This window comes from Mastigoproctus giganteus, chromosome 4 (genome assembly GCF_048544385.1).
Source record: "Mastigoproctus giganteus isolate SK-2022 chromosome 4, ASM4854438v1, whole genome shotgun sequence".
Classification (NCBI taxonomy): Eukaryota; Metazoa; Arthropoda; class Arachnida; order Uropygi; family Thelyphonidae; genus Mastigoproctus; species Mastigoproctus giganteus.
Genome location: NC_143578.1, coordinates 42,777,074 through 42,793,058, shown reverse-complemented (window position 1 = coordinate 42,793,058; position 15,985 = coordinate 42,777,074). Strand labels below are relative to the sequence as shown.

Genomic DNA, 15,985 nt, shown 5'->3' with positions numbered 1-15,985 from the left:
AAACGATTAAAGTCTTGGGGAGAAGCAACTGGCAGGTGAGGGCCATGCAAGACTCCACGCAGCGTTGATTGTTCCAGCAATCAACCACCCACTGACTAAAGGCAAATTTCTACACATCTATTCTGCAACTGTCTTTCCTCAATTTGAATTTATGTCCCCTCAGGTTCATAATCTGAGCAAGAGGAAGAATCCTATCAGCAATAAGCTTGCTCAAACCATTCAAGGCCTTATACACCTCAATCAGGTCACCTCACAGGTGCCTAGTCTCCAGATGCTGCAATTTGCAGAACTTGAGCCTTTCTTGGTAAGAGCAACCCTTTGTTCCCTTTGTAAAAGCAAAAGAAGGGTTGTCCATCTCCTATAGACAACCTAAAGAATTTTTATGTGCAAGCATCTGTTAGAAATGGTTTGGCTATCCCTTTAAGGGTCTAATTTACTTTCTGCCTTGATTCTCAAGTTGGCATATTCAAAAATTTTAAACCAACAGGTATATAGCATTTTGGGTACCTTTCAGTATTATTTGATAAAGGCAGGAAATTGTTTAAAACTGTGCACTTTATACTATTAAAATAAAGAATCACATTAGAATGTAAGCAACATATACAAATAATTTTTTCATTGAGCAATATCACTTTTGGTACTACAAGTAAGGTCACTGCCAAATAAAATCTGAAATCCTTCAAGAAAAAGTCAAAAGGTGAAGGGGGTCCAACTTCTATAGAATCAGCAAAAAGAAATCTGTACAGCCTGCTTGTCTGTATGCTAATGCTAGGAGCATAGAAAAACAAATCTGATCAAATCTGAGGTATTGATTAAGTCATCAAATGTAGACATTATAAGGATATCAAAAACATGGTGCCACTCGGACATAGGGGATACAGAATTGGAATATAGTGAATACAATGTGTACAAAAAGGATACCCAATCAACAGGTGGCCTGCGTAATGTTGAGTCAGTTTGGTGTGACAAACTGAATCGGCATAACACTGGGGGCGGGGGAGAATTGAATAGGAGTATGTTATATGCCAAATGATTGTGATGACTATAATGAACAGCTAAACAAAGAAATTGAGTGGGCCAGTATAACAAAATGTCTTATAATGAGTGATTTTAACTGGAACTTAAAAGTTTGGCCACCTACACAGTATCAAGACTTTTCTGGATTTATTGAACAACTGTTTTCTACAGCAGCATGTTAGAGAGGCAGTGAGAGAAAGCAATATTCTTGATCTGATTATCAGCCATGATTCTTCCTTCCTGCATTAAAAATCTGCAAATAAAAGAATCACTGGATGGCAGAAATCACAGTGCACTGATGTGAGGTTTACTTAAAGGTGTAACTACTGTCAAGGGCAAAGCAAAGAACTTTTGCTTTCGGAAAAGTGACTGTAATGGTCTCAGATAGTTATTAAATTCTATGCATTAGGATCAACTGATGATGATATCAACAGAAAATTCTAAATGGGAAGCATTTGGGGAAGTAATTGTAGAAGCTACTAGGCTTTTTATACTGACTGAGAATTACGGTTCAAGGTTTAGAACTAAACGGATGTCGGATGAACTGATGAGACTTGTGGCAGAGAAGAAAAATGCATGGGATGATTAAAGTTATCAGGGGACACAGAAGTCTATAGTAAGTATAAACAGTCTGCAAGCAAGTCACTAAAGGGACTAGACAAGCTAAGACAGATTATTAGAAGCCTTTGCCTAAGAATGCAAAGAAAAGTAGCAAAGGATTTGTTGTTAATGTTAACACTAGAAAGGGATGAGGTACGTTGTTCCACTAGATATGAATGGGATAACTATTGAATCCTGTTCAGGTTGCTGACAAATTGAATATTCTGCATCTATATTCATGCATGAAGAAATTTTTAGGTGGGGGATACCAGAAGTATACCTAATTCTAACTGGGAGCCAAATGATTTTACGATAATTGAGAGGAAAGTGGAAAAGAAGCTGTTGGAACCAAAAGCAAATAAGGCACATGTGCTGATGGAATCTATCCAGTTATATTAAAAGAAGTGGAAGAGGGTTAAGTAAACTAGTGATAATTATGACAGCATTCTTCAGTATAGCCCCTCTTCACAAAGGGGGGGGGAGCCAAAAGAAAGTAATTACAGATCTGTAAAATTGACTTCCATGCTAGGGAAAATAATGGAATCAGTGGTTAAAGAAGTAATGAAGGACTATCTCAACAGGAACATGGTTACTGTATATGACAATCACAGAATGGATATATGGATTTGTTTAAGCAAACATAAGTTCAATCTGATTGGTTACTATGAGGTAATTACAAAGGAACTGGATGCAAAAAATTATTTTGAAATCATATTCTTAGATTTTAGTAAAGCTTTTGACACTGTTTCACACAAATGACTGCTGTACAAATTGGAGCAGTGTGACGTTAGGAGCAAGTTACTGCTATGGATAAGTAATAGCTGAGTGGCAGGAGACAGTGAATATTAATGGTCACTGCTCTTTGTGGAATAATGTCATTTTTAGAGTCCCTTGGTGTTTTGTGCCGGGTCACTTACTGTTTTCAATATTTATTAACAGTATTGAGGAAAGCATATCAAAGCTTAATATCTGAATTTTCTAATTATATAAAGGCAAGCACAGTGATTAAATGACAGGAATTAGGGTATGCTACTCCAACAAGACCTGTATAAATTAAGCAGATGGGCTGAAAAGTGGCAGCTGAGGAGGTTTAACATTGATAAATGTTAAACCTCCTAGAATAACATACCAATTAGGTGGTATCACACTTGAGGCAGTGCAGATTGAAAATGATCTAGAGAATAATAGTACAGACTGGCTGCCAGGACATCTCATGAGGATCAGTCAATCAATGGTATATTGGAATTTTGCCAGCAAGGACAAGGTGTTTATTTCAATGTATAAGGAAATAGACAATATCTTGAGTACTGCATATAGGTTTGGAAGCCTCATTTTAAGAAAAATGTGGATCTGTTGGAACAGATGCTAAGAAGCACGACAAGATTAGTCAGGGGCACAAATGAATTCTTTTATTAAAAAAGATTACTTCTGTAAATTGCAATGTCTCTAAAGTAGAATCTGCAAGGAGTCTTAATGGAGCATGTAAGGCTTTAAAATGGATTGAGTAAACTAAATGCTGATACATCTTTATTCCATCTACAATGACAAGGTGTAGGGACAAATTTTAAATTGGAAAATATGATTGTAGGACAGATTGTGCAAATGTTCTTTCAGCCAGAGTAACTGATCATTGAAACAAGTTTCCATGCGATGCTGTTGAAGTGAGTAGTGTGAATAACTTTAACAGGACGGCTCATAAAATTTACAACAGGGCAATAAAAAAAAAGCCTCTGTAGCTGAGTGGTCAGGAGTGGGAGTGCAGTAGCACACACTCTGGGCTTTAAATCCATGACTGCTGAATATGGCCAATCTGCCAACCCTTACTGGACCAGTGTGGCAGATAGATTAAGGTCCATTTCCCTTAACATGAATTGTTGAGGAGGCTTCCATCCTGCACTGGATTGATAATGGCTGCAGTTGGTCTCCATCAATTTTAACAAACATATTAGCATACCTTAAAAGTCAACATGCATGTATTCTCATGTTTCACTGTATCATATGCAATGTATCATATAAATTTAACTGTACTATGTTTAACTGTATCATTTAACTGTAACTGTTTCACTGTATCATATAAATTTAAATAAATTACAATTTAAATATATTGTAATTTATTTAAATTTTGTAACTTATTTTTATATAAAGATTATTTTTCAACAATGTTGCTGAAGTTTTTCAGAAATGATGATTATTTCCTTCTAACAGTACTTAAGAAAAAATAAATTTCGAAAAACAGTATCCATTTTATTGAAGGTCCCAAAGAACTTATTAGAAAAACTAATAATCCACTTTCAGCAATCAGTGATTTCATATCAAATTATATGACAGAAGTGCCAGATTACTGGAGACAGACTTGGTCCTGAAAACCAGAGAACCCAACTGCAAGACTTAAAGTTTGGTCCATACAGTCTTCCTTTCCTGGACTCAAGAGGCCCTCTTTTCAGCTGGAGCTACAGAAAAATTGCATCTGTCCCTACCAAGCAACCCTGCTGAAGTTCCCAGATGTACTACACAAGAAGCATCAACCAATAGTGTGGCACCTCCGTAGCCAGGTGGGAAGGAGCAGCAGTGCGTAGCACACACTTCTTGATTAGACCGGGGTTTGAGCCCATCACCACCAAATACGGAGGATGCGGAAAGGTCAGGGAATGACCACCGCATATCCCGGAGCAATATGGCCTTAGTTGCTAATGCTCCTAAAAACCAAATAACTAACTAACTAACTCAACCAATAGTGAAAGAAATTACACAATGTGCACCTTTTCCCATTAAGATTTTGGAAGACACCCAACCACCACTTGTGAATACTGCAAGAAACCAAGAAAATGCTATATTCAGTATGATAACATTATGTAAAATAGCTTAATATATTTGCCATCCTTAATATTCTTTGTAAATGAAATTATTTCCCCAAAATATGTAAACACTCTGTGATCACTGAATTATGACCACCCCATCCACAATGGACTATGCCACATAGCTCGCAATATAAAAAGCTGAACAGCTGTATATGCTAGAGTAGTGGTAATTTGCATCTGATCATGTAAGTCAAAGTGATAAAGCAGTAGTTATGGCATGTAGTAAAGATATCATGGAGTTTCAAAAGGGCATGATTTTGGGAGCTTATATCGAGTACTTCCATATCAGTAATGGCACATCTTGTTGGTTGCTCACAGCCCACTGTGGTTAAGGTGTTCAAAGAATGGTGTCAAATGGGTCAAACAACCTCCTGCCGACAAAACTATAAAGGATTACTTAAGGTGTATGTTTATGGTGAGCAAAAGGGCAGCACATTGTATGGGTCAACAGCAAATCACTATGTGACAGTTGACATTGCAATACAATATCCCAAATGTATAAAATATTTAAGAGCAAAGGCCTCAAGCTACGAGGTAGAATGACTAACATATAGATAGGTTAGTGCATTGGCATCATTTTGGTTATATCTCATATTGTGAATGCCTTCACAACGAGTTGCCATGGTAATGTGCTAACTCGAATAAATAACACTTCACCAGTGGAGAAGACTATTGTTATTTATTCTCAGAGGATACCACCACCCAGACGGCACCATTTCAAAGCTTGTTGGCATCTCTTCGGTGGGTGGGCAGGTACACTGGTGTTGCAATAGTGACAACCCAGTTATGAAGTATAACTTCACAATATGAGAGATGCCTGATGGTGTGCAGTGACATAGACTATAAAATATTTAAGGGCAAAGGCCTCAAGCTACGACTAACCTTTTGCACTAACCTATATGTTAGTCATTCTACCTCGTAGCTTGAGGCCTTTGCCCTTAAATATTTTATAGTCTATATCACTGCACACCATCAGGCATCTCTCATATTGTGAAGTTATACTTCATAACTGGGTTGTCAACACCAGGGTACCTGCCCACCCACCGAAGAGAAGCCAACAAGCTTTGAAATGGTGCCGTCTGGGTGGTGGTATCTGCTGAGAATAAATAACAGTAGTCTTCTCCACTGGTGAAGTGTTACTTATTCAAGGTAGTACAATACCATGGCAACTCGTTGTGAAGGCATTCACAATATGAGATATAACCAAAACAATGCCAATTTAATTAATTAATTAATTTAACTACTTTGGTAGATGGCTACGTTAAAATGATGCTTTTGCACTAACCTATATGTTAGAATATCCCAAATGACAATACACTCTACACTCAGACATTTGGGTTCCCCAGCAGATGACTCAAGAGACACCCTCTACTCACTGCTGATCATCAATGGCAAATGATGTGGTGTCAACAACATGCTAGTTGGATACTGAAGGACTAGAAACAAGTGTACTGGTTGGATCAGTCCAAATACCTGGTGCAACACACCAACAGATGCCTTCATGTATGGTGCAAGCAACATGAGTCCATGGACCCATTGTGCATAGTGCCCACTATCCAGGAAAGTTGCAGTGGTTGCTTAACATGGGGCATGTTTTGCTGGCAAGAACTAGGGCCCCTGATATGCATGGACCAATGTTCACTAATGAGGTTTATTGGCAGGTCTTAGGAGACCATGCCATGCTGCATTTTCCCAGACAGAAACAGGATTTTCCAAGACAATGCACCACATCATCGCTGCATATCCCTATGGACAGACATTATAGTCTACTAGTGGAGTCAATGCCTAGGCAAATAGCAGCTGTTATCGATGTGAATGATCACCCAACATGGTATTAGGCAAGTAGCCATAATTCAGTGATCACTGAGTGTATGTATGTATATATATTTACAGAGCAGTAAATTTTATGAGCTGTAATATTATTATTATTACCTATTCATTTATGAATAGTTTTCTAGGGTTAAAGAAGGATTTGAACAAACTGTTCGATGTAGAATGGACAAATGAAGTGGGGAGACTCCTCCCCCCTTTTTGGTTGATGCTATATAAGCCTGCTTCCTTGCATCATTTTTCCACTACTAATAACTACATCACTTTTATTATAGTCTTCCCAATGCCAGAATGCACTGACCCAGCCCCCTTCAATTTCACCAGATTCAACCTTGATCATCCAGAGAGGTAGATTATTCAAATTGATGACAACACACTGACCAAACAAACTCCTCAGGTCCGGTCTATTAGTTTTCCCCAATAGTTTGTATTTAGGTCCCTATTTAATTTGTCCATTTTGTCTTCCCAGTGACTTATATGCCCACGAAGATGCTTATAGGCTACGCATGAAAAGGAAACAGTAGCACAAACAACAGTAAACATATCTCACACATTCACTTTCTGGAGCTCAGACCACAGGATTTACGGAACCAAGAGCAACAGATAGGGTGTTGGCTCGGTCTGAATGAAAGATTAGTGGTACCTGCACAAGGCCAGGGATTATGCAAGAATGGTGACTCAATTGGAATTGGCGATTTTTCTCAAGTGTTTGTGTGCTTTTGTTTACAGGTACTTCTCCTTTCCATGAATAGAGTATAATTTACAATTTCTGTACCTGTGTACTCATTCCACATATGGCCATCCCTTTGCAATATTTACCAGAGGAGTTCTCCACCTTTGGACCCTTTCACAAAACACTTCTTTTTTTTTCTTTTCTTTTTTTTTTGTAGGTAGCCCCAGACCTGAACACAATAAACGAATGAAGAAAGAATGGCTACTACATGAATTTTACAGCAGCCTTCTTTCCTTCATTTAGGTCTGATGGTAAGATCCCATAGGGAACCTAGAAACATTGCAGATGTTAAGCAGGATTATTTTATTTTATTTTTTTAATATAGTAAAGGTATATGTGAATGCACACCATTATAATTTTTGCAACCAAATATTTAGCATAATAAATTCAATTTAAAAATATTTAATGTAGTGTACCAATGTTTCTTTTAACAATAAATTATCTAATATTTAGATCGACACAAATCTGATATCAATGAATTATCTAAACTACCTTTTTTGTACCTTTATGTGAACATCTGCAATATCAAATATCTATGAACAACTACCTCAATTTAAACCATTTGTACTTCAGTTTATAAATAACTTGGAGTGCAAAGTATTTGTAGATTATGCCCAACTTAAATACCTAGTATGCATACAGTCATGATACATTTATCCACAAAAAATGTAATTCAACATGTGGCAAAAAGTTACTTTTGTCACTTTATGCACTAAATTAATCAAATGCCATCAACTTCTAAAGCTAATGTGCCTCACATTAAAACATTTTTAAAATGGCATTTGGTATTTACATTTCTTGTGTGAGAGGGATATTTAGAAGAACTTCATTATAGGTTTCCTTTATAACCTGGTAGATTTCAATTGTTTTACACCCTCTTCTATACCTTTAGCATATTAAATTAAGTATTTTGTACATCTTAAGTTAATCCTTTTATTTCAGGATTTGGAAAACTACTATGCAATCATCTATACATAAGTAACTTGCCTGTAGAGTGCTGTATGTAAACTACCCATAAATAACTTAAATTTTACCACAATATCAATAATACTGTGTATAATTATGGAACATCATATTGCTCATTATTATAAATAAAATACCTCCTTAATTCAGCTGCACTATCTACAAGTGAATGTGTAGTCTACAAACAAAAGCTGTTTAAAGATTCTGAGAAAATATGACACATTGTGGCATAACGACTGCATGTAACATCAAGGTTTCTGGTTGGTTGGGTTTAATGTGGAATTCAGTGAGAGGAGTTAGCAGTGAAGTACTCTGTCCATGAAGCACCTCAGACGGTAGTAACTTTTCCTCTCATTCCCACTTGTTCCACTGTCCAGGCCAGCTGGACAATCATATGCTTTTAAAGATGGATAGTGCACAAACACCCACAAAGTCACCTTTAATCTGCTACTTTACACAGGCATCTTTCCACTCCATCTTACTCTTCCCTTTGAATTTCTCTTGTTTTTTTATTAGATTGAGCATTGTTCGATGGGAATACAGTGTCGTTTGTGCCACACAGTTCCCACTGGACATGAACACCCAGGTCGACACCGCCGATGACATTTTGAACGTTTTGGCTTTTTGCATGTAGGCCTGCAAGCAGGTGAACACATCATAAATACTTCTCCTCTGGGACACTGCCTACCTGTAAAAATGAGTCATCTTTTATTATCTATGCTCATGTTTTTAATAAAATATCATATTGAGAATAAAACTTATTTTTACTAAGTACAAATAAAAGTAAACAAGACATATTCATAAAATATATTTAAGATTAATAAAGATTTCTACTGAAATCTCAAGGTTCCAAATAAATAGAGAAAAGGGAAAATCATTTTATCATAAAAATTCAATAAAAATTAATCTCATTTTTACTGCAAGCAGCATACTAAAAATGAAAACTGATGGTTAAAAAAAAGAAACATAATAATTAAAAAATTAAACATAATTAATTATAATCTCAATAAATAAGTGAATCAATATAGAAAATAATAAAAAGCAAGTCATGAACAGCAAATATCAAAACCCATATTAAAAAAAAAAAAAAAAAACACTATTATAAATACGTAACTATTCGGCACACAATGTATGGATAAAGTAAAATCCCATAAAACAAAAGTTTTTATTCATGTAAAAGCACTATCACTACAGGGACTTCTTGCATCCTTCTGAGACAAGCACTTTGCAGAATTTAAGATGAAGCTTTTTTGTCCTCCCATAATTTATGTTTAAGTGCAAGAATAACTTACCAAGATTGGGGGGGAGACAAAAATCTTATAATGCATTACAAAGTTTTCCAGTCAGTTTGTCAGGCTTGTCTTTATAGAGACAGTGTCCTTGCCATGTAATCCAGTCTCCAGAACTTTCAGGTTACTGCTGAAAGCTCTGAAGATTGGATTACAAGCCATATACATAATCTGAAGAGAGTTCTAGTTATCATCCCTCACTATGAATATTTGGAAGATTGACATTGTGAGTTTGAGTGCTGTTTGTCTAAGCAATGCACTGAAGTTGTTCTTTATAGAAGAAATCCCTCATTCTCATGCATACAATTTTTGGGAGTTCATTAATTAGGCTTGGGAATAGGATTTGGGAGATCCCTACAAAGAAAAATGGCCTACCAGACTCATCTCCAAAAAGGTTAAGTGCCATTTTGTGAAATTAAATGCAGATTAACAGAAGACCAGTAAAACAGTCATACTAACTGACTATACCAAGTTTGAAAGTTGATTCACCTGATCACGTCATGAAGACTTTTAAGGACCAATTTATTTTCAGAGCTGACGATTACTGAGCATTCAAATAGTCACATATATTAAGTTTATAAGATAATATTTAAAATAATTAAATGCACTTGGCATAATACTTTAAGAGTTTAATATCTATATATACTCACTGAGAATAAGTAACAATAGTCTTCTCTATTAGTGAAGCGTTACTTATTTGAGGTAGTGCAGTATCATGGAAACTCGTCGTGAAGGCAGAGCACAATATGAGAAAGAGCAAATGATGCGCACAACAACTACTTTGTAGTTTTTTTAAGAGTGTCTATGGTGTATCTAAACACCGATATTATATATATATATATATTTTTTTTTTTAGCAAACTCTGTAACCAAATGAATGGAGGTAAAACATTAATATACATTATATCTAAAATTTTGCTTTAAGTTGGATTGTTTGGAATAAACCAAAGAACTGGAACCATAAGTGCCATAACATTAAATTGTTTATATTTGATGGTCCAGTTTCAGAAATAGTATTAAGGGCAAGCTAGCTGGTCAGCTATCTGAAAGATGTCAGTGTATTACAGTGTCATTTAAGTGTCCTAGTGATGCCAATGGGCAGGAGCGGATTAAGGTCGGTTGAGGCCCCAGGCGCAGAATAAAATATTGGACCCCTTAAAAAAAAGAGAGAGACAAGGAAAATAAAAATACATGTTAACCATTTTTTTAAATAAATAAAAAATATTATGTACTATTAATGTTTTATTTCCAATAAAATTTGAATATAATATATGTATAATATAATTAATAATAGCATAATAATAATCACAAAATTTTGAACTAATATGTTCAACTAATTTGTCCGGGTTTTGTGTGGCCCCTACAGAAGTCAGGGCCCAGGGCGCACGCCCGGTGCGCCCGCCATTAAATCCGCCTCTGCCAACGGGGCACTCTCTCAGTAAGCAACCCTCTCAAACCAGAACACTATTCAGTTTCATTCTTCCAGTGCTACCACCAATCCGTTTGCCTATGGAAAAAAAGTTTATTGGCTTAAAAAAACACTTACCCACCACCAACGAATGATTACCTCAATTGCAGCATGGAAAAAAAAAAAGTCCTTAAGTGTTCATCCATCCAAACCAGAATAGAACAAAGGTCCCTTCCACATTGTTAGGAAGAACAGTTGCAGCCACTATTCTAATTGCATGCATGTAATGCTTTGGAAAGTAAGGAGAAAGACCTAGCAACTTGGCCACTCCATGATCAGCTTACTTTACTACTCATAAATGTGTTTTTGCCTACAGGGTGTCTCAAAAATATTGGTACAAACGTTTAGGGGAGGTAGGTGAATCGCATAGGAACCCATAACCGGAAATGGCACAGAAAAGTAGTAGCAGAGGCACAAGAAGCAGAAATGACACAAGACAGTAATTAGTGGCAAACATTTTGACATAATATTAACAATGGGGTACGAGATGGATGCATTTCATGATGTTACAACAGATGCTCGAAGGTTCCACCATGAGACACGATGCATGCGTGACACCGACGCAGCGTGGATTGGCAGATACGGTCGAACATACCTGGAGTTTCTTTGACAGTAGCAGCAGCACAGATCCATTTCCATCTCCACAGGTGATTCATACACGATAGATTTGAGGGCCCCCACAGAAAGAAATCAAGGCTCGATAAATCAGGTGAGCGTGGGGGCCAGGCAACGGGTCAACCATGGCCAATCCATCAACACCCAAAATGCTTGTTCATATGGTCACGAACACACCTTCCATAATGGGCAGGCGCCCCGTCATGTTGAAACCAAATGTTGCATCTCATATTTGCTGGAACATCGTCAAGTAACCCTGGTAGAACTTGTTCAAGAAAGATCCGATATTTAGCGTAGTTCATGCGGGATGGTAACAGGTATGGGTGGGCTAAGCAGTCACCAACCATACCTGCCCACACATTTATTGCGAAAAGATGTTGTGCCACATGGGGGGGCACACCGTGTGGGTTGTCATGAGCCCACACGTGAGCATTGTGCTGATTGAATAAGCCTTCCCGAGTGAAATAAGCCTCATCCGTGAACAAAACATAGGCTGGAAAATTCAAGTCTTGAACACTTTCTTGGAGAAACCAGTGCGCAAAAGCCACACGTGCAGGATGATCTTGGGGGAGCAGTAACTGAACCCTTTGGAGATGAAAGGGGTGTAAGGAATCGTCGAGCCAGACATGCTGTACACTGCAATGAGACACTCCTAAGGCAGAGGCAACGGCACGTGTGCTGGTAGTAGGATTATTCTGGACAGCATTCAACACACTTTCTTCCATGTTGGGAGTTTGCGTTGAACGTGGTCTGCCCACACTACTCCTGTTACCTCTAAATGATCCATAATCACGCAAATTTTGATGCACACGCGCAAACAAACGGTGGTCCGGTACATGTCTGTCTGGGAAGCATTCTCCATAAATTCGTTGAGCGGCTCGTCCATTGCCCTCTGCTAATCCATACACTAGGTGCGTGTCTGCCAGATCACAGTTTGTATATGGAAGCATGCTCTTATTGCGGCGACTACTGCTTGAATAAGTAAACCAAAAATTTTCCCTCTCGGGAACAGATGAACAACGCTGTCTACTGAAACGGTGACGTTTCCGTAGACAGCGTCATGGGTTCCTATGCGATTCACATTCCTTTAGATGCTACCTACCTCCCCTAAACGTTTGTACCAATATTTTTGAGACACCCTGTATAAATTACATGAAGCTATGGACAGGTGGAAACATGCAGGACAAAAAAATAATAATGATAAATTTTTGAGATGGAAAACCTTGAATTTCTAGTGGAAAACAATGTAACCCTCATCAGAATCAAAAAAAAAAAAAGTCCTTGTCCAATGGCACAACTTTGTCCAGTGATGCAATGATGTGAACACGGGCAAGTGGCTGACCCAAAATATATTTCCATTTATGCTCAAACCAACAAAATTGTAACACTATAGTTTCAAATGGAGAGACAGTCAATTGTATAAATACAGTAAAGTTCCATTATAATGAACTTCTCATGGTGGACAAATCATATTTCATTATATTGAAATTTCATTCTAATGAATATCTGAAAATTATTTCAAAAGAATCATTATTTGCTTAAATAACTTCCTGTGTTTTTCAAATATACAGAAGTCGTAATTTCTGGTGTATTTTACTTAAATATTAACTTGAAAATCGATAATAAATAAATAAAAGCTAAAAATATATATAATACAAGAGTAAAAATATTTTGTTCAGAACATTGTTTCAAAAGCATATTTTATTTATAAGAACTACCAAACTTTCAGATTTATGGCACAATTGAGTCAACTTATTGTTACTTATCTCATATTAATACTTCAGTTATTGCTTTTAATGTTTAATCTCTTCCCACATTAAAAGGAAAGTTCAACTTTAGTACTATTTTCAGAATTTAACTTAAGTTGAAATTCAATTACTAATTCACACACTTTTTCTGCTAATCAAGTGGACCACTTTTGAGAATTTTGTTGGTATCATCAATGATAAGTTCTAGAATGTATTTTGTTGGCATCAATCACAAGTACTAAACTAAAACATATATGCTCATTTCATGAAATGTTGCACAATTTTGTTTCATGGGTCCATAATATATAAAGTCAGGAAAAGATTAGTCATCATTACATGTACCTGAAAACAATTCACAAAAGTGAACCTGATAAACTGGATTACTTTAATGAAACGCTTGCAATATATGAATCCCAGACTGAAGTTTTCGTGACCTAGTATATTCTTGTTTTGGAGATACCAGTTTCCTGGATGCACTGTTAAAGCAACCGATCACTAAAACAGCACATAACAGCACTGTCTTCATTAGCTGATGTATGAAATCTACCACATGGCTTATGTACACATTCTTCACTGTACCATCTGCCTGAAACTTATGCACCCTTGAAATGGCTATACATATTGGTGTTTCACGTTCAAATTAATATCTTCATACCTCTGCACATCTGTGATGTTCCCCATCATCATTATATGATTTTTGTCATGTGGCAGGCTCAATGACAGTCAGAAATCAATCAAGCGCATCTCTTGCTTTCCCTCTCCTCGGTTCAAAACACCCATCAGCCTCTTAAGTGGAATTAAAATTTATCCTGTTAATAACATAAAATCAAGGAGTGTAAGAACTCGCCCAATTTTTTTTTTTTAGGCACATTCACAAATGGATAAAATGCCCAAGTGTTCAACTATGTTCAACTCCCAGAGAACAGATTTTCCTGAAATTTTACATTTGAATTTTTCTTGGAAAGATTTCTCAAGCTATTCCAAATTTCAGAAAAACCTGGATAAACAGAAATCCAACTTTTTTTTCATAAATATCTTGAGTTATCTGTATATTATAAACAAAAGTTTAGTTTCTGATGTTAAGATATTGCTTGATAGGAAATGTTGAATCAAAATAAAATTTTCCACATATGTTCTCTTGGTAAGCTGTAGGCCCAATTATGAATCTGCAGCCTTCCACCTCTTCCACCAAATCTATATATATAAAAGTATGTTTTGGATGTTTGGGCATTGCTCAAGAAAGAAAGGTCAAATTAAACAAATATTCAGTGAATGTTTTGTTGGTGTGGAGAATGGTTTTAATCTTGATTCCATAGCCCCCAGTAACATTGCTAAAAATTTTGAATGGTAGTTCTGATCCTCTTGAAATCAAGACTTAGAATTTAGAATATTCTTTTAGGTCTCTATAACAAATTACATATTGGCAAGTTAACCAATTCTCCCTGTAATAGGTTAACCACCTTCTTATCCCCATCTCAAATAATGATAGACAAACACAACCTTATAATTACCCATCACTTGAACATCATGTGTTGAAAACATAACACTTTTTGTGTACATTATAAATTTTTAACTTCCAAATGCACTATTTCATAATCAAGCTATCCTTAAATATAGAACATTTACCTAATTTGTTGACATGAAGTCAAGTCAAAACTAGTCACTCCATGGATAGCATGCACAACTATTGAGATGTGGGGCAGAGAAGAAAAGTGTGTGGGATGAGTATAAATTATCAGGTGATACAGAAGCCTATGGTAGATATAAATTAGTCTGTAATCAAGTCATGAAGGAGGTTCATCAGGCTAAGACAGATTATGAGAAGTCTCTGGTGAAGAATGCAAAGAAAAACAGCAAAGGCTCTATGCTTGTATTAACAGTATAAGGAAGGAGTTAAATCACATTGGGCCAATTGATGTCTATGGGTTAACTATTGATGACCCTGTTCAGGTTGTGGACAAATTGAATAGGTATTTTGCATCTACATTCACACATGAGGAATTCTTTAGGAAAGGGGATACCATACGTTTATCAAACTCAACAAGGAGCTAAATGACTTTGTGATAACTGAAAGGAAAACGGAGAAGAAATTGTTGAAAATGGACATAAAAATGGCACCTGGGGCAGATGGAACTATTCAATTATATTCTGAGAGGCAGCAAAGAAGGGAAACATACCCTTAGCCATAATTATGAGAGAATCCTTGGATTCAGGGGCACTCCCTATGGACTGGAGATGTGTGCAAATGTATCCCAATTGATAAAGGAGGATCAAAAGGTGACATCAGTAATTACAGACCTGTTAGTTTAAGGTTTGTTCCAGGAAAATTAGTGGAATCACTGGTTAAAGAGATAATGCAGGACCATCTAGACAGGCATGCAATTCTACTGCAATCACAGCATGGATTTGTTAAGGGGCAGTCTTGTCTAACCAATCTGATAGGTTACTATGATGAAGTGATCAAGGAACTAGATGCAAAAAATATTTTTAGACATCATATACTTGAAATTCAGGAAAGCTTTTGATACTGTTGCACATAAAAGTCTGCTATTAAAACTGGAACAATGTGGCATTAAGAGTAAGTTATGCTATGGATAAAGGGATGGTTAAGTGGAAGAAGACAAGAGTAGTTATCAGTGGACACTGCTCTTCTTAGACTAATGTTATTAGTGTAGTCCCCAGAATTTGGTGTTGACCACTGTTATTTTCTGTATTTATTAATGATATTGATGAAAGTATATAAGGTTTATTGTGTACATTTGCAGATGATACAAAGATTGGCAGGGTTGTTAATGACAGTCGTCAGGGTGAACAACTGCAACAAGATCTAGTAAAATTGGGTCAATGGGCTGAGAAATGGCAGTT

The 15,985-nt window shown here is 36.6% G+C and overlaps 1 protein-coding gene across 1 annotated transcript in view; it reads right to left on the bottom strand.

The window, feature by feature from the left end:
• Window positions 1-8,164: 8,164 nt before the first annotated feature.
• The window catches only part of cv-2 (crosveinless 2-secreting protein), a 111,670-nt gene continuing 103,849 nt past the window's right edge, over window positions 8,165-15,985 (bottom strand). Inside the window, exon 16 of the mRNA XM_090371510.1 lies at window positions 8,165-8,689. Coding sequence (XP_090227636.1) covers window positions 8,514-8,689 — 176 coding nt within the window. The 3' untranslated portion in view covers window positions 8,165-8,513. The remainder of the gene's footprint in view (window positions 8,690-15,985) is intronic.